The sequence below is a fragment of the Oncorhynchus tshawytscha genome, linkage group LG06 (genome assembly GCF_018296145.1).
Source record: "Oncorhynchus tshawytscha isolate Ot180627B linkage group LG06, Otsh_v2.0, whole genome shotgun sequence".
Taxonomy (NCBI): domain Eukaryota; kingdom Metazoa; phylum Chordata; class Actinopteri; order Salmoniformes; family Salmonidae; genus Oncorhynchus; species Oncorhynchus tshawytscha.
The window spans coordinates 69,276,870-69,295,492 of NC_056434.1; the positions used below are offsets into that span (position 1 = coordinate 69,276,870).

Consider the following 18,623-nt stretch of genomic DNA (forward strand, 5'->3'; position numbering starts at 1 on the left):
TCACGTTATATGTACAGTAACTTTGATTGGACTGATCAACTCAACGTCTTACCTTCACAATCTTAGCTAGCAGTCATCATGAATCAAGTCTACTGGCAAATCTTTTTTAATCCTTGTCATATCAAGAGAAATAGTGAAGAGAAATACAGATAAAACGTATCAGTGCTCATCGGCCATTGGACATAAACATTACAACACTTTTTGGAGATTGCAAATTCAACAATGAGTGGTTTGTAAGGAATCGGTGACAGTGGCTAACTGCAAGCATTGCTACTGGGAAGTTGGGAATAATACGTTTTGAACGGTCAATCAACTCAGAAATGTAAACCCGACATCTTCCTCTTTGATGACAACATTTGCCCACGAAGGACCGCCGCGCCACCTTCCTGTTCAAGCACATCACAACAACATGAGTCCAAAAATGTCTTATGCTTCTTCATAAATGATGTAGGATGCCAGAGAGATATATGTGTACAGTAGCTAAGAAAGTAATACTAAGTGTATGTTGTGTAGTAAGCTTTTAGTAGCCCATGTGCCTCACCCTAATAATTTGGTCTATTTTCACCAACGCGGTATTGTAAACACATCGTTTGTGGCAGGTGTGTGCAAACTTTTTTTTGTACAGCTTTGACAGTGCTACTGATAGTAGTACACTGTAAGAACAGCCCATGTTCTGAATTCTGTCGCTGTACATTTCAGCGACTGGACAGTAGTGGAGAAGGTGGAAAGTTTTAAGTTCCTCGGTGTACACATCACAGACAAACTGAAAGGGTCTACCTACACAGACAGTGTGGTGACGAAGGCGCAACAGCACCTCTTCAACCTCAGGAGGCTGAAGAAATTAAAACCCTCACAAACGTTTACAGATGCACAATTGAGAACATCCTGTCGAGCTGTATCACCGCCTGGTACGGCAACTGCACCGCTCCCTCAACCGCAAGGCTCTCCAGAGGGTGGTGTTGTCTGCAAAACTTTATGTAGGCCCTAACAGTTTGTGGGCTCCGTTTGTCACCGTTATAGTGCAATTAATGTATTGTTTAGTGTTGTGTTGTGTTGTGTAGTGGCTTTGCTGGCATGCATCATTTTTTTTGTTGCCCCACCAAGATTTACATGCTAAAATCGCCACTGGGAGCTTCGATAACTCTGATTTCAAGCTCCCACATTTGGGTTTAAATCATACTTTGCACAACTTAATAACATGCAACTGAATAACATGCAACTGAATTAGTAAAAAATTAAATCAATAAAAGTGCTTTCAGAATATCAAGGTATATTATTCTATCAAAACTGTTTTTTGTGTGTTTCTATTACAGATGACTGAAGAAATAATGGAAACACCAACATATTGTCTTAATAGGGAGTTGGGCCTCCATTAGCCCCTTGATCATGACTCTCAGTTCCATTACATTACACATAAGAGTCATTGGAGAGTTTTGTTCAGAGCCGCAACGCTGGGTCTGAAAATTAACACGCATCGCTTGCGGTACAGTTTTGGAAGCATAAGGACCTTATCGTTCAAATCGGCAAGAAATAATTGTGAAAAAAGTAAAGGTTAAATTGATACACACCTTTCTTGGGCTAGGGTTCCCACAGGGCCATATTTCCATGTTACAGAGCTTGTTTACGTAAAAGAGATAGAAGACAGAGTGGACTACCTGTGCTAATTAGCTATCTGCGTCTCTAAACACCTGTGTGTAATCGGAAAACTGTCGCCACAAACGTGTTAAAACAGTGTACATACAGTAAGTGTGTATTTTGCATTTGTGAAATTATTTTGATGTGACATGAAAGTATAGGGATTGATGTTTCTAGGACTGTACCGCAATTGAGTATCGATTCACATTTAGATGGATTTTGGCTTCCAGAGCCAATTCACCCTTTAAACAGAACATGTAAGGTCCTTGGACTAGGGAGTAACGTTAGGCTCCTTTAGTCCAATATTGGGCTAGGCCACCAGAATAGCTATAAGGCACCATGGCATAGATTCATTCGTTCACAAGAAATTCCCATCATTTGGTCTTTCGTTGATGGTGGTGGAAAAAGCTGTCTTTGGCGTCGCTTGATAGCCTCCTTTTGGCGAGGAAGCACAAGTGTATCCTACGGTGGAAGAGTTTTGCATGTGTTCAAAATCAATATGCAACTTATTGTTTTATCTATAAAATGTCTTGCTTCCTTTGTTCATATAAATGTACACATTTATTTTGGGATCCACCCGTGTAAACATAATTAGCCTGATGAAGCACGAGTGGAGGAGGGTCTCATTTCATAGAATTTTATTTCTCTCCAAGCCGCCTCTCCTTGATTACCTTTCAACCTTTTTCAAAAGTAGGCGAGAGAGGATGGAGTGAGGATGCAGGAGGTGAGTAAATCTAATTGAGAAAAGGCCATTGTTCTTTTAAGACCCTGTTGCCCCTTTAAGAGCTTTCTTGCGCAGTTACGCCTAAAAAGTACAACTCCGATTGTAATTCAAAACGGTGCCATCTATTGTTGCGTTAATTCGAATCTGGTATCAGGATAAATATGACACTGAGTCACCGATTGTATGCTATGTATTTTTTATTAGCTAAGCAATAAGTGGTAAATGCAATTTTCGTATATACGGGCTCTCTGTCCCACCTCACAGGGCAAACAGAGAACTGACTTGTTCTTGACAAAGATATTATAAATATACCCTGACAGAAATAGTTCCTGCTTCCGAGCCGGCCTGTCAGAGTAGAGACTGAGCGTGGTTTAGACTCACCCAGCCTATCGTTGATTGTTGGCGCAGAGCTGGTCCCAGCCCCCTAAGCGCTTCAGCTGATAGATGTAACTGTTGCTGTGAAGAATATCTATGCGCTCATGCTCGATACCGTTATTTCGCACCTGGCTCCTGTTATCTAACAAAAGACCGTTTGTTCTCGCAACAGTTCCTGTCTTCATGTTATTCTGTATTTTTCCATCATGAGAAAGGGCCATGGCCCTGAAACTGATAACAATGTTTCAAATCAGCTATGTTGCATAACACATACATACATCCACACAAGCCAACAGCAGATAATATTCAATCACATATATGGTAACGGGCTATAGTGCATAACACAGAATCCTCATAGTATTCAATTTTAACTATTGTTAGAATTATAATTGAATTGTTTCATATTATGTTGTAAAGCAAACATGTTAAAGAAATAATCTAAAAATAATGATTATCTTTGTAAGTAAGAATCTTCAATGGGTTTATAGTAAAATAACACTAAAATAAAATAACACTGCATTCATGACAAGTTGGAAACTCGGAACTTCTGAGTTAAAATGAACATACTTTATTTGCATAGAGTTTCATATTGGTTGATTCAGAAACTGTCCAATTGGGGAACTCAGGTATCGTCTTTCTACAATGAGTTTCCAAGTCGGAAATGGTTGAGTTTCCTAGTTCTGACATCTCATGAATGCTGCATTAAATCCACTTTCCTAGGCCTATTCTTCAGCAGCTTTATATTAACCTCAGACTCTCAACTTCAAATGGATATTTCACCCAAATTACAAATTAACATATTGGTTTCCTTACCCTGTAAGCAGTCTAAATATGACAGCTATCCATGCTTTGGTTAAGTTTCACTGGCACTGTTTTGAAATGCCATTGTTTCAGTATTTGTGGCACAAATCCCATGCACGTCATGGTACCTATATTAGCCTTTTTTGTGCATAATATCCAAATCCTCCTAAAGTATCTTAAATTGATTATGGAGCTCAGAAACATCACTCAGATGACATGGACTTAATGAGCGAAAAATGCTAATATAGGTATCATGACTTGCATGGGATTTATGCCACAAATGCTGAAAACGTTAGCACTTGGAAACCGTTCCAGGGAAAATAAACCAAATAATGGATTACTGTCATACCTTGTATGCATACAGAGTACATTGACTGCTTACAGGGTAAGGAAACCAATATGTAATTTTGTGTAAGTTGGGTGAACTATCCCTTTAAGGAAAGTTTGAATTTGTCTCAAAAGTAGCCTAATTACTAGTTACTGTTATTTGTTATTCACTGTATATTTATTCCTAGTGTCACTATTTATATTTCTGTTTAATCTTTTTTAACTTTAAATTTTATTTCTGCATTGTTGGAAAAGGATCTGTAAGGATGTATTTTACTGTTAGTCTACACATGTTGTTTATAAGGCATGTGACAAATAACATTTGATTTGATTGATAGTAACCTGACTCATAGGCTCTGAGAAGCTTTATACATACGGCACATGTTCTACTATATGTTTTTATTTGGACATTTTGTAACGTTGCACCCTCCAGAACAAGCCCTATGTATGTGCCACATGTGCACCAATTGCCTCTGGTGGCCAAAGCTCCAGTTGGAGGGATGAAAAACCAGGGTGGGAGGAAAAGGCGACTGTGCTTGAATCCGAAAGTGCGGCAAGTGATGTGTGTGATAATGAATGGAAAATAGTGAAATCAAGGAATGGAACAAAACAAGCAAAAGTTGTAGTAGAAAGAAGACAAGGACCAGTCCATTAATGCATTTCTTATTGGGCTCCATTTGTAATATTGAGGACTGTGAAGAAAGCAGTGGGAAAGGTAGATCCAATCAAGGTGACTGGAAGTGGCCTTGTTTTGGTTAATTGTGTTGACGAAGAACAAAAGAAGCGTTCACTGGATCTGGTAAAATTGTCCATGTCAGAAGAAACATGTATTGGATATAGATGAGTACCTTAGTCAGAAAATCCCAAGAGTGGTCATTGCACATCACCTGACCTGTATGGTAAATGAAAGGAAGGAGAAAAGCCTGTTGATATTATTGTTGTTTGAGGAGACTCGATCTGAATAATGTGAAGCTATGTGAGGTCTTGTGTCCGAACCATTACAGTGTGGAAATTGTAAAGGATATGGTCACGTGTCAAATGTTTGAAGACGGGAGAAGTATGATATTGAATAATCTGTGAATGGAAAATGTTGTAACTGTGGTCATACTCTGGACTTCCTTGAGTGCGCTGTTAGGGTGAAGGAGGTCGAGGGGTCAAGGATCAGGTTGCGCAGCAGATCTCCAACAGTTTTGAAGATATGGAGGTGGATGCATTGCAACCAGTTGCTAGTGTTTTCACTCAATCGAGTGATCTGGATACACTCATTGTGAAGAAAGTAGATTTTGTAGCATTTATAGCCACAGTGATTAATTGTACAGCACAAGTGTCTAACAAGTCCAAGAACCTGGATATCATTATATCTGCAGCAGAGAAGTTTTTGAGGCTCAAAAGACTTCACAGCAGAAGCACTACAAGGACTATTGTCGCTAGGAAATGTTCCACCCTCACAAGAGGCTTATGAGTCTGTGTTGGAACCTGATTAGAATATGTTTTTACAGAAAATCAGGTTGATTTTGTTTAGCTAATTTCTATTTTGGTAGTTTATATGATATTTTATTTATTTTTATCCAATTGTTTTTTGGGATCCTTATTATCCACCCCCACAGTAGGTGGCGGAATGCAGATCTAATTGTTGCGAATGCCATTATACCATAGCAGAAACATAATCAGAAGCAAGAAGCAAAAGCAGAAGCGGGAAACTTCCCCAAAAAGGAGGTTGTAAGTCCAACATGATTGTGTTCAAGTGCTTTAAAAGTCAGAACAATTCTTCAACCAATAAGTTTTTAGCTATCTAGATAAGCTAGCTAATGTTGATAATAATACAGTTCGCTAGCTGAGCAAAATTATGCTCAACCACCTACAGGCTTTGGTTTTTCCATTTATGTTTTGAGTTTGGACTTTAGCAAGTATAGCTTGTTAGCGCTTAGGGAGCACCAATTGCTGTCACCTTGTTTGGTGTCACCTAATCAGTATGTTTTACACCTGTGCTGGTTGCTGTCTCGTTCGTGGGAAGGTGTTTCACCTGTGCTGGCCCAGGTGCTATTTAAGAGTGGCTGTCCCAGTGCTACTTTGGTTGTGAGAGAAGTGGCGCGTCAACAACGTTAGTTAGCGCTCCCTATTTGATTTCTAGAAAAACTGATTTTGTTTTACTGCATCTTTTTGGTTTGCTTCCTGTCCTTTAAGTTTGGTGTGTTTTAATTTAGCTTGCCAGTTGTTGGGCAAATTTAGCATCTTTTAGGTTCCAATTGTTGTTGCTATGCAGCTTTCAGTGGACACCCCCATGAGTGTCTTTCAGAACCCCCTAAAACACAACCTGTTTTGTGTCGGTTGTTGTCAGTGAATCTTTGTTAGTTCCCCCTTCTGTTTGAGTGACATTTGGTTTTCTTGCTGGGGAATGTAAGAAGCCACAATAAGTTTGTAATTGTCAAACTGATTTGTTGTCATTTTTTGGGGTTGAAAATGGGAATGGTCCGTGGTTAAATGTCACAACTTGGCAACTGAGGTAACACAATTTCTCAGAGTTTCCCACTTGTAATTATGATTTAGAGGGCCGTTCAAGAGAAACTATCCATTTGGAACTCCGTACTTCCAATAACTCCGACAGCACTCCCATACCAGAAAGTTTGTAGTAATAACAGCGACATCTCGAGAGTCCTATCAATCAACAACAATTCAGCTTAATTTAACATAGATTCATCTCTCTACGTAAACATTAACTTGTACCATCAAATCTGTCGGGAAGGAATTGGATGCGTGGGATAACGAGCAGCAGTAGTTTCGTTGTTTGGGTTTTTCATCACTGATTATTTGGACAAATCATGGTTTCTCCTGTGTTAGCATCTGTTGAATTTCGGAAGGGGAGGGGGCATTTGGCCCGTAAGGGTGGAGCTCTCTTAATCCCTTCTGTTAACACATATGGACCCAGAACTTAATCGAGCAGCTGACCAATTACTTGAGACTTTCATTCGGGGTTAACCAAGATTAAGCATATGTACATCATTGTCTTTTGGGACATCCAGTATGATAGCAGGACGCAATGCATATACAGACAAAGTGGAGGACAACCGAGAGGACAATGTCATGTGTAGCTAGCTACTAGACAACACCATTACATTGTAGCTAACTAGTCCATCAGCAGGACTATCATTTTTATATCTGAAAACCTGTAATTCTACCCCTATCTAATTTGTTAGTTACATATTTTTCATATTACATATAGCATGATGTTTAGCTTGCTATCTATGAGTCAATCGCAGCTGGCTGAATTTCTGCAAAGTCCTGCGACGCCAAGGTTATCCAGCTGGCTACTTTACTGCTTGGATGCGGCAGGGAGACCGCTTCTCCTCAGATATGGCGGTGAAAGGTTTGCTTGAGAACCCATTGGCTATCAAAAACACATTTGAGTGTGGCATGGGTCTTGATGGCCTGGGTGGTTCTCTGAAAGAATAGTTTGGTTAGCTGCTACCAGCTACTCCTCCTTGCTCTTTGTACCACTGCCATTATCATGCCCATTCGTGTGGCCATTGGCATTAGCCCCATTAGAGCTAATCTTCCCCTCGGCCGTCAGTCTACTAATGCAGTCGAGGGGGCCCTTCCCTTCGAGAACCGAGGGGTTTTTGTAAGACCCACCAATGCGGTCCCACAAGGTGAAGTACTGGCCGTAGTTGACGTTGAAGCAGAGGTGGTGGTCCGTGTGGTGGGCCGCCCCGTTGACCACCTCCTGCAGTGGACCAGGCATGCGATAGGCACCGTCGTGGATGGACACGGTCCAGATGTTGACAAAGATGTAGAGGGCCAGGTAGAGCACCTTGTGCAGGGGGAAGAGGAAGGGGTAGACATGGTAGGGCAGGCTCGACAGGAAGCCGTCCAGCGGGTGGAAGGCGTGGCTGGCGAACGGCGTGGGGATCTTCAGCACATGATGCTTCTTGTGGAAGTGCTGAGGGGAGGGAACATGTCACAGAGATGGTCCATTCAAGTGAAGGAATTCAAAAAGGAACTGTATTTAAAAAACATTTGCTGAGGAATAGAAAACATACAAAACATAAAACCTACGGATGTGTTTGATCACATTCAAGTGTGCCAGCTATTGAGGACCAGCAGACGATAACACACACTGTACCGAAGATATAGCGCTGGCTTTGTTCTACCACTGTACATTACATACACAAGAATTTAGCAACAACATGTACGCCAAGACGTGGAGGGAAAAACGGTTAGATTGTTAATCAACTTTAAGACAATGTCAACTGCCTTAATCTCAGTAAGATAATTAGTTTACTTATTATACAGTATTTGTCTGTCATTGTGGACTGATTTGTAATACTGTGCATCTCCAACATCACATCTACAGCAACAATCCATGTCCAATTGACAGTGAAAGGGCCTACCCAGTACCACACATTCCCATTGGTAACAAGACTAAATGCCCACCTTGTAAATACATCTGTGGTGAAGAAACCGATGAATCCAATAGATGCACCCATCCGTGAATAACACAAAGGAAATAATGCTGAAAAGCACAAAGGGCCAGTCTGATAAAACAAACCACCATTAGTATCAAAATGACAATCCCGTTTGACAAACATTACAGAACGTCTGAGCGTCAGTGAATGCAGCATTGTCTTACCCATGGGAGATTCCTCAACGTTGTCATAGAGCTTACTGTATCCTTTGACCTCAATGAAAAATAACGCCACGGTGGGGATACTAATAATGGGTAGCGAGGTCATGGCATGTCTGATCTCCAGCCACACCTGGTTCTGAGGACCAACAATGATGTATGATCCATTTTCATCAAGAGAACAGTTGGGAAGAAAGAATAGTAAACAAAAAGCAAATGCCAACTCTCAAGTAGTAACCTTACAGTATGTAAATAAACCTAAGTTGTTTGTCGCAGACCAACTTCATACAACTATTGTAGCCTGGTCCCAGATCAGTTTGTGCTGTCCTACAGGTATTGCGACATTAAACAAGATCTGGGACCAGGCTACAAGTATTCAGTATAATAAAGAAGGACATACCTTTAGAAACTGTGGATGTTTCATGAGGTTGTGGTCAAAGATGAATTGGTAGCTCAGCCAGCCAAGGCCCAGGTAGAGGACCGCGATCCCCAGGTTGGTGACTACCAACAGGCTGATGATCTGGCGCAGTGCTGTGTCCTCGGGCCATGACAATGGGTACACGTAGGGGGTGAGGACATAGTGGTCGGCAACGTTCAGCACGAGATCCATGTCTGAATCAGTCAAGATGATAAGCAATGGCTTTGAGCAAAGCCTTCTAGGCTCCGGTTAGAAGAGTCCTCTTAGACTCCTCCTCTCAAGGAGTTAATCCAACCCACACATCATATGTGACAAACAATTCTTCTACATCTGCAAATTCCTCACTTATCAAAGCCAGAGAGAAGGCTCATCCAGAGAGAATGCTCTGGTTTTGATAAGTTAGGAATTTGCATGTGTAGCAGACAAAAATGTCACAAATTAATTGTGGGTAGAATAGACTCCTTGAGAATGACATGTAAACTGGATATGGCTTATAAATAGTGTGGGTAGTCAACTAGTCACTGTTAGATCTATAGTCTATCAATTCTAGTTTTTTCATACAGATACAGTATTGTGTTGTAATAGAACTAACGTAAATAACACTGATAAATGGCAGGGCCTAGTAATGTAGCTCTTTTTTTTAAAAAGCAGTGACATTTGGGAATGCTACTGATCATGCTTTTTAAAGCAGTGACATTTGGGAATGCTACTGATCATGCTTTTTAAAGCAGTGACATTTGGAAATGCTACTGATCATGCTTTTTAAAGCAGTGACATCTGGGAATGCTACTGATAATGCTTTTTAAAGCAGTGACATCTGGGAATGCTACCGATAATGCTTTTAAAGCAGTGACATCTGGGAATGCTACCGATAATGCTTTTAAAGCAGTGACATCTGGAAATGCTACTGATAATGCTTTTTAAAGCAGTGACATCTGATAATGTCTTGAGGTAAACTGCTAGGTAGTCTTTTACTAGGCAATCTTTTAAGTATGCTGGCACCACCAAACGTTTTCCAGAAATGGGAATGCTTAACTGGGTACAGGTGTAGTCATTGTAGATTCTTGGTATTCCAGAAAGATGATAGCAAATGGCTTTGAGCATTTAGTCTGTCTCCCATATGTTTGGTCATTTTGGAAGATGTATGTTATCCCTTTGTTCATTTAATGAAACACCAAGGCTCTAATTTGGTAGTTCCATTAATTCCTCTAATTTGGTTGTTTGGTAGCAGTTTTTCTTTTTTTATGTCAGTCAATCAATGTCAGCAAAAAAAATTAGATTTGTGAGTTAGCTTGCTTCTAGACTGTCTAAACTTGTAGTAATCATGGTTGAATTACCAACCGGAGCGCCCCCATTGATAATCAGATATTATATTAAAAACTGCAAACATTTGTCTCCACCCTGCAGCAAAATGTGTAGAATTCAAATCAAATCATATTGGTCACATACACATGGTTAGCCGATGTTAATGCGAGTGCAGCAAAATTCTTGTGCTTCTATTTCCGACAGTGCAGAAATATCTAACAAGTAATCTAACAATTCCCCAACAAGTACCTAATACACACAAATCTAAAGGGGTGAATAAGTACATAAAGGGGTGAATAAGGGGTGAATAAGTACCCTAAAGGGGTGAATAAGTACAATACGTACATATAAATATATGGATGAGCAATAGCCAAGTGGCAAAGGCAAGGTGCGATAGATGGTATAAAATACAGTATATACATATGAGTAATGTAAGATATGTAAACATTATTAAAGTGACATTATAAAAAGTGGCATTGTTTAAAGTGATTAGTGATCCATTTATTAAAGTGGTCAGTAATTGGGTCTCAGTGTAGGCAGCAGCCTCTCTGAGTTAATTATTGCTGTTTAGCAGTATGATGGCCTTGAGATAGCTCTTTTTCAGTCTCTCTGTCCTAGGATTGATGCACCTGTACTGACCTCGCCTTCTGGATGGTAACGGTGTGAACAGGCAGTGGCTCGGGTGGCTGTTGTCCTTGATGATCTTTTTGGCCTTCCTGTGACATCGGGTGCTGTAGGTGTCCTGGAGGGCAGGTAGTTTGCCCCTGGTGATGTGTTGTGCAGACCGCACCACCCACTGGAAAGCCTTGCGGTTGAGGGAAGGTGCAGTTACCGTACCAGGCTGTGGTACAGCCCGACAGGATGCTCTCGTTTGTGCATCTGTAAAAGTTTGTCAGAGTTCTGGGTGACAAGCTAAATTTCTTCAGCCTCCTGAGGTTGAAGAGGCGCTATTGTGCCTTCTTCACCACACTGTCTGTGTGGGTGGACCATTTCAGTTTGTCTGTGATGTGTACGCCGAGGAACTTAAAATTTTCAACCTTCTCCACTGCTGTCCCTTCGATGTGGGTAGGAGGCGTGCTCCCTCTGCTGTTTCCTGAAGTCCACGATCATCTCCTTTGTTTTGTTGACGTTGAGTGAGAGGTTGATTTCCTGACACCACACTCCTGAGTGCCTCACCTCCTCCCTGTAGGCTGTCTCATCGTTGTTGGTAATCAAGCCCACTACTTTTGTGTCATTTGCAAACTTGATGATTGAGTTGGAGGCGTGCATGGCCACGCAGTCGTGGGTGAACAGGGAGTACAGGAGGGGGCTGCGAATGCACCCTTTTGGGGCCCCAGTCAGTGTTGAGGGTCAGCAAAGTGGAGATGTTGTTTCCTACCTTCACCAGCTGGGGGTGGCCCGTCAGAAAGTCCAGGACCCAATTGCACAGGCGGGGTTGAGACCCAGGTCTCCAGCTTGATGATGATCTTTGAGGGTACTATGGTGTTGAATGCTGAGCTGTAGTCAATTAACAGGATTCTTACGTAGGTATTTCTCTTGTTCAGATGGGATAGGGCAGTGTGCAGTGTGATGGCGATTGCATCGTCTGTGGACCTGTTGGGGCGGTATGCAAACTGAAGTGGGTCTAGGGCGACGGGTAAGGTGGAGGTGATATGATCCTTGACTAGTCTCTCAAAGCACTTCATGATTACAGAAGTGAGTCATTTAGTTCAGTTATCTTTGCCTTCTTGGTAAAGGAACAATGGTGGCCATCTTGAAGCATGTGTGGACAGCAGACTGGGATAGGGAACGGTTGAATATGTCCGTAAACATACCAGCCAGCTGGTCTGCGTATGCTCTGAGGATTTTTCTCTCTACCGCATGGCAAAATGAGAAGAATTGCATGAAATGGGTCATAAAATTACAAATTATTTTCTCTGTCGTGTCGAAATGTGTCGAATTGCAGCAAACTTGCTTTAAAACTGCACCATTTTCTCTGTGCCCCGTGGCAAAAATGTGTAGAATCAAGAGGGGTGCAGAGAGGGCACATTCGCTATGTAACAACATTTGTGACAAAATCATAAGTAGAATTGAAAATGCGAGGGAAAATCATTTACCTTGTATTTTTTTATTCGGTACATGGGAATTTAACTGCAAACATATGTGCACAACATCATGCCCAGCTTTTAATTCGCAACAAATCAATTAGATGGAAACGCATCTCTGGTGGGAAGTCACATTTATACATATTTTAGAATATTATAAAATCTGTCACAAATTGGATGGAAACCTAACTAGTGTGGAAATATCATTTTAGAAAACAGGAAAATCTCACTTTTGACTGTGTTGCCCCATAAACAGTGAATAGCAAACTAGAGCAATCTCTAAGCAAAGGACTTTATAAATATGAGACTGCTCCTGAGCATGTTTACAACAAAGCCAGTTAAAATAGTACCACTCACTTCTGTCCATGCACTCCCTCAAACATGTCCACTTGGAGAGACTGTGAGGCTCTGATCTGAGCAGGCAGAAGGGCTGGCAGGTGTCCAGCCCCCTAGAAACCTGAGCCTAGCAACCTATCAGTGACCTGGTCACAGAGGTCACTGGGATTTTGAGGGGCAGGTTAATGAACCCCCAGTCTCTCTGGCACCATCTGGGGATGGGTGGAGTGAGGTGTGAGATTAATAGACAGACAGCACCACTGGCAGTGGGAGTTCTCTACAGCATCAGTGGTGTAAAAATACTTTAAAGTACTACTCAAGTAGTTTTTTGGGGTATCTGTACTTTACCATTTATTTCACACACCCAAAAGTACTCATTACATTTTGAATGCCTAGCAGGATAGGAAAATGGTCCAATTCACACACTTAGAAAGAGAACATCCCTAGCTTCTGATCTGGCGGATTCACTAAACACAAATGCTTCGTTTGTAAATTATGTCTGAGTGTTGGAGTAGCCCCTGGCTATCCATAAATAAACAAGAAAATGGTGGGGTCCTGTTTGCTTAACATAAGTCATGTGAAATAATTGTTACTTATGATACCTAAGTACATTTTAGCAATTACATTTACTTTTCCTACTTAAGTATATTTAAAACCAAAAACAGACTTTTACTCAAGTGGTATTTTACAGGATGACTCACTTTTACTTGTCATTTTCTATTAAGTTATCTTGACAAATCGGGTACTTTTCCCACTACTGTGCAGCATATAACACAAAGAAAGAATTCCACCCGCCAGAATGTCAACAAAGTCTGCTGGGAGCCAACGATGTTCCACCACCCTGTCACTTCAAGTTGAATTTTGGCTACCACATAGCGCCCGAAAACACTGTACAACAGAATGGAACTTTAAAAGGAAAGAGACAAATTAATCCACCGGATGGTGATGTAGGCACATGATATTCTTCATTTCCTGTCAAAAATAAAATCAGATCACAACTTTGAGGAAGTTTGGTTGAGGTCATTCAAATTAAAATAATTGAAAAATCATCATAAAAATGTCAAATTACATTTAATTCTGAATAGCCTATTTGCTCAAAACTGATGTTGACCCTAAAAGACCAAGCCAGCATTAAATACTGTAACTACACCTTTCTGTTGAATCAGTCCTACTGAACACTTTAAGGAATAACAATTAAATTCACACACACACACGACTGTATGCCTCCACTGCAGGCAAGTGTACCATTTCCTGCGGGGGGTAGGTGAATCCCAGTAGGTGAATTTCAAGTTGGCCAAAGATGTGGAAGGAAGTGGCCCCTTTAGTGGCAAACACACACACCGCACACACATATGCACAGTCAAATTCATGACCAAAATTTATTGAGTGCAAAATAATATCATTCAATGATACGTACAGAGAGTCTTTAGCGTAGGAACATAAGTACATTTCTTGTTGATCTTGGAAGACTGCTTTTTCCATATCTGTTATATTGCAATCTGTGAAAAAAATCCCAGCACAGATACATATAAATACAAAAATGTGTATCATTTAAAATCTTGTTAGAGTAGCAATTGTATTACAGTATAAGTACATTTAAAACAGGATAACGCCTAAGTCCCAAAAAAGTTTAAATATATTTCAATATTTTTAACTAACATTATAAGCTACATAGTGTTTAACAATAATGCCATTGCCTCCTCAACCTTTCCTCAATCACATTTACCATTTCACTTTTCTGCTATCGTTCTACAGCACCAGCAATGCCCAACTCTACATTTCAAAATGGTAAACATTGAAGTACTGATACATTAATAGAATGCAATTTGTTTAAACATGATTTGTGTTCAGTTAACAAAACATTACAGCCTTATTTTATTAATGATTCAGTTCTACTTCACATCTCATTCTTTTCACTCTCCCGTCTTTTAAATCTGTGTCCTTCAAAATTCAAAAGGCACTCGCACATCTTAGCTCTCTTTGTTGCAGGTGCATGTTAACAATTGAAAAAGAAACCTGCACATTGCGTTTGCTAGTATCACCGCTCTTTATTAACCTTTACGTATCGACCTCAAGGCCTTTGTCAAAGCTTTAAAAAAGAGCAGTGATACCTAGCAAGAGCAGTGTGCATGTTTCTTATTTTTTCTCAAATCTGCGTCCTTGCAAATCTCTTATGCCCTCATACCCAATGCTCAAAATCTTACCAGCCAAGAGGCAAAACACACACAAGTTTGTGCATTTGTGTGTGTGTGTGTGTGTGTGCATAATCTCAGACCAGCTTGAGAATTGACACACCAAATTTCACAAGGCAATTTAGGCCTACTTTTAATATTTGTCAGTAGTACAATATTTCATGACCTTGTCTGGGATTTGACGCCGGTACTGTAGACCAAGCCAGTCAATCATATATCACACAATCACTATGACAGCAATGACCTCTATTAACTAAGGATTAGCTATGAGGGATGTACAGTATCATATCTCCTGGATAATCAGAACATTAAGGACGTTCATTATTTCGTCACTGGCAGACATGCCCGCTTCTAACATTTAACAAAGAAAAGAACATGCAATGATAAAACAATATTCCATAAAAATACATGTCCTGCAATTTTACCAGCAACTGCAACAAGTAATTCATAATAGATGTAGGCTATCACCCAGATAAAGTAAATGCTGTATATTTGCTATAAAGGCTATATTCTGTCTGAAGAAAAAGTGAATGGACAGAATGAGTACATCACTAGATGGAACCATTGCAGACAAAAGTTACCCCTATCCACAGATCTGAGATCAGCTTTCCCTCGACTTATCCTTTGCTTCACCACTAGGAGTTACAAACCAAAAACTGACCCTGAATCTGAACTTTCAGACACTTTTGCAGTATGACCGTATAGAGGGTCTGTCTGTGTCTTTAACAAGACTATTTCAAAGCTTTTATCCATCCTTTATGTGAGTGGCGTTTGCCCTCACTTTATCCATCCATATCCATCCTTTATGTGAGTGGCGTTTGCCCTCACTTTATCCATCCATATCCATCCTTTATGTGAGTGGCGTTTGCCCTCACTTTATCCATCCATATCCATCCTTTATGTGAGTGGCGTTTGCCCTCACTTTATCCATCCATAACCATCCTTTATGTGAGTGGCGTTTGCCCTCACGTGTGCTCCTTGAGTGCCATGTCCCAAAGGTTCACAAATAGAGCTGCAAAATAACCCCATCTGTCGCATTTCCTTCCCTGTTCCTCTCTTTTCCTCCTGTACTTAGACAAAGCTTTCCGCTTTGAGGACGCCCTGCTAGACAGAAGACTCACCAAAAAGGGAAGTTTGTTTTGGCTAAACTCAGCATGGTTCAGCTTAACCCAGTTAGGCCCAGTTCAATCCAGTTAAACACAGCTCAGATCATTTTTGTTGGGTTACAGAAAGAATGTCCAGATGGAGGGTTTCCAGCCCTGCAGCCTCAGATAGATATGGAGTTGCCATTTTGCTGGTTGGGGGGTAGACTGAGGCTGAGACTGGGACTGAGACCCAGGTTGAAGTTGGGCTGGGGGTCCGAAGGGGTTAAGGCTACATCATTGTGATTGGGCTCAGAGTCTGTGGTAAGGGTGACGTCATTGAGGATGGACTGGGGGTCAAAAGAGGTCACGTCCAGTTCATTGAGGTTAGCCACGCGACGGAAGACGAAGTGAAAAGGTGCGGCCTGGGGTCGACTGTGGAGCTCTGCTTTGATCTTCTGGGGGTATGTGTCAGGGGCTAGCTGCTGGCTCGAGCCCTCAGTGAGCAGGAACAGAGCGTAATCCTCAGGGTCGGGAACTTTGAATTTGTAGGCACAGATCTGGCAGACTTCCTCTGTGGTGGCGTAGGGCTGCACCTGCAGGGTTTTGGCCGTGCAGCCGCTGTCCAGCTCCTGGAGCGCCACTCGCAGGTAGTTCTGAGGTAAATGAAAAAGATAGGGTTGTTTAGATGTATTTAGTCAAAGGGACTAAGAGTTAAGAATTCTGTGTGTGTGTGTGTGTGTTACCTGAAAGTCGTCTACAGAGGGAGCAGTGCGCTGGGTGGTGCGGCGACGGTGCCACTGGTGGAGTGTGTTGCGTGTTTCAGAACTGAGTACACGAGCTGCTTGCTCCTCTTGGAAGTTCCTAATGAGGGACATGGCTCCGTACGCACTGGTCAGGTAGTATCCACCTGGAACAACACAGGAGAGAGAGGAGGTCAAACATCGCTGCAGCCTGACACTGCTGCAACAGCGGTCAATGATTGACACTCAAGATTTAGTTGAGTTTACGTGACCATTACGATCTACAATAACATGGAAGAAGAATGGGAAGATTAGGAAGGACATACAGTACACATAAAGCAGATGTGTGTGTGTGTGTGTGTGTGTGTGTGTGTGTGTGTGTGTGTGTGTGTGTGTACCTTCTCCATTGAGCAGAGAGGGGTCCAGCAGTTCCATCATGTAGAGGATCTCGTTATCTAGTTGAGGCATGTCACACTGGGCCAACACATAGGTCAGCATGGGCAGGAAGTCATCTGCCCCGTACAGACGACCTGAGACACACACACACACACAACACTACAATTAGAAAGAGAGAGTGTCGATGTGTTTGTGTGTGTGCATACATATGTAATTGGTCTTGTTTATGCATGCGTCTGTACACTATGTACCTGAGTTGTCCTCCATGATGGTATAGATGAGTTTACACACGCGCAGCAGCATGGTCACCTTCTTCTCAGGGGAGTAGAGTTTACACATGGTGTGAAACTTGTGCCGGATCTTCTCTATGGCGACTGGATCTGGAGGGAGTGCGTCGGTCACGCCCATTTCCTGGGGCTGCCGGACCTTGGCCAATGAAAGGTTCTCCTTAAGCTCCTGCCATGCCCCGCTGCGGACCTGGAACTCCTGGAGGGCCACTCCCACCACACCTTTTAGGGGCTTCAGGACAATCTTATGCATGGCCTTCTCTAGGACATAGTCTGTTTGGGGGAAAGAGGGAGAAATACTATTATTTTGACAGCAAATACTGATAGGCACCATCCACTCTATATGAATTCATTGCAGGAAGTCTTAATAGATTCCTGGTAGTGGTACGAGTGGGATTCAATCCATATCATCAAGACATTATGCAGACCTCAGGTTTTACAAGCACTCTCAAAGAGACCGACTACTAGGAACCATGATATCATAATACACACAGGATGAATGCAGAGTGGGAGTCTAACCACAGAGCTGAATAAGACAGAGAGAGAGCTGACTGTGCAGTCGAATGGGGCAAACTCAGCAGGATTATACTGGAGACATCTGCAGACTTAGGAACAGTTTCTTCCAACACAACATTTTCAACCCGTTCCCACATCGTCTTGACCCACTTTTCTTTCTCCTATGTCAGATTAGCTGCTTTCAGGGCTATTCTTCCTGGGGTCCAAACAGGAAACTACACAAGTAAAATACATAATATTTACTGAACAAAAATATAAATGCAACATGTAAATACTTGGTCCCATGTTTAATTAGCTGAAATAAAAAATTCCAGAAATATTCCATATGCACAAAAAGCTTATTTCTCCAAAATGTTGTGCTCAAATGTGTTTAAAATCCCTGTTAGTGAGCATTTCTCCTTTTCCAAGAAAAGTGTGTGTGTGTATATACACTAGATGCTGTAGTAGACCTGACAGGTGTGGCATATCAAGAAGCTAATTAAGCTAATTAAACAACATGATCATTGTGCTGGGGACAATAAAAGTTTATTTCACACAACACAATGCCACAGAGGTCTCAAATTGAGGGACTGTGCAATTGGCATGCTGACTGAGGGAATGTCCAACAGAGCTGTTGCCAGAGAATTGAATGTTCATTTCCCTACCAATGTCATTTTTTAGAGAATTTGGCAGTACGTCCAACCGGCCTCAAAACCACAGACTACGTTTAACAACACCAGCCCAAGACCTCCACATCCAGATTTTTCACCTGCGGGATCGTTTGAGATCAGCCACCCGGACA

The 18,623-nt window shown here is 41.6% G+C and overlaps 2 protein-coding genes and 1 non-coding gene across 3 annotated transcripts in view; all 3 read right to left on the reverse strand.

Annotated features, from left to right (window-relative positions):
- Positions 1–6,182: 6,182 nt before the first annotated feature.
- Positions 6,183–9,093, reverse strand: LOC112253002 (lathosterol oxidase-like). The gene is made up of 4 exons (XM_024424854.2): positions 8,884–9,093; positions 8,490–8,622; positions 8,294–8,394; positions 6,183–7,799 (listed from the first exon to the last, which is right to left on the reverse strand). Exons 1-4 carry the CDS (start codon positions 9,091–9,093, stop codon positions 7,332–7,334), a joined length of 912 nt encoding a protein of 303 aa, XP_024280622.1. The 3' UTR covers positions 6,183–7,331.
- LOC112253600 lies at positions 7,936–8,067 on the reverse strand. The gene has a single exon (XR_002954040.1). It is a non-coding gene; the product is annotated as a small nucleolar RNA SNORA57 (small nucleolar RNA).
- Positions 9,094–13,981: 4,888 nt separating the features above from the next.
- Positions 13,982–18,623, reverse strand: part of rin2a (Ras and Rab interactor 2a) — a 60,110-nt gene continuing 55,468 nt past the window's right edge. Inside the window, 4 exon segments of the mRNA XM_024424855.2 lie at positions 13,982–16,556; positions 16,647–16,810; positions 17,042–17,173; positions 17,291–17,599. Of these exon segments, the coding sequence (XP_024280623.2) occupies positions 16,086–16,556; positions 16,647–16,810; positions 17,042–17,173; positions 17,291–17,599 (1,076 nt within the window). The 3' untranslated portion in view covers positions 13,982–16,085.

What these genes read in the sequence shown, in the direction of transcription:
- LOC112253002 (XM_024424854.2), bottom strand. Translation starts at nt 9,093, where the DNA reads ATGGATCTCGTGCTGAACGTTGCCGACCACTATGTCCTCACCCCCTAC. An exon ending in AACATCCACAGTTTCTAAAG is followed by an intron (nt 8,623 to 8,883) that starts GTATGTCCTTCT and finishes GTTGGTCCTCAG; the next exon opens with AACCAGGTGTGGCTGGAGAT. An exon ending in CGTTGAGGAATCTCCCATGG is followed by an intron (nt 8,395 to 8,489) that starts GTAAGACAATGC and finishes TTGTTTTATCAG; the next exon opens with ACTGGCCCTTTGTGCTTTTC.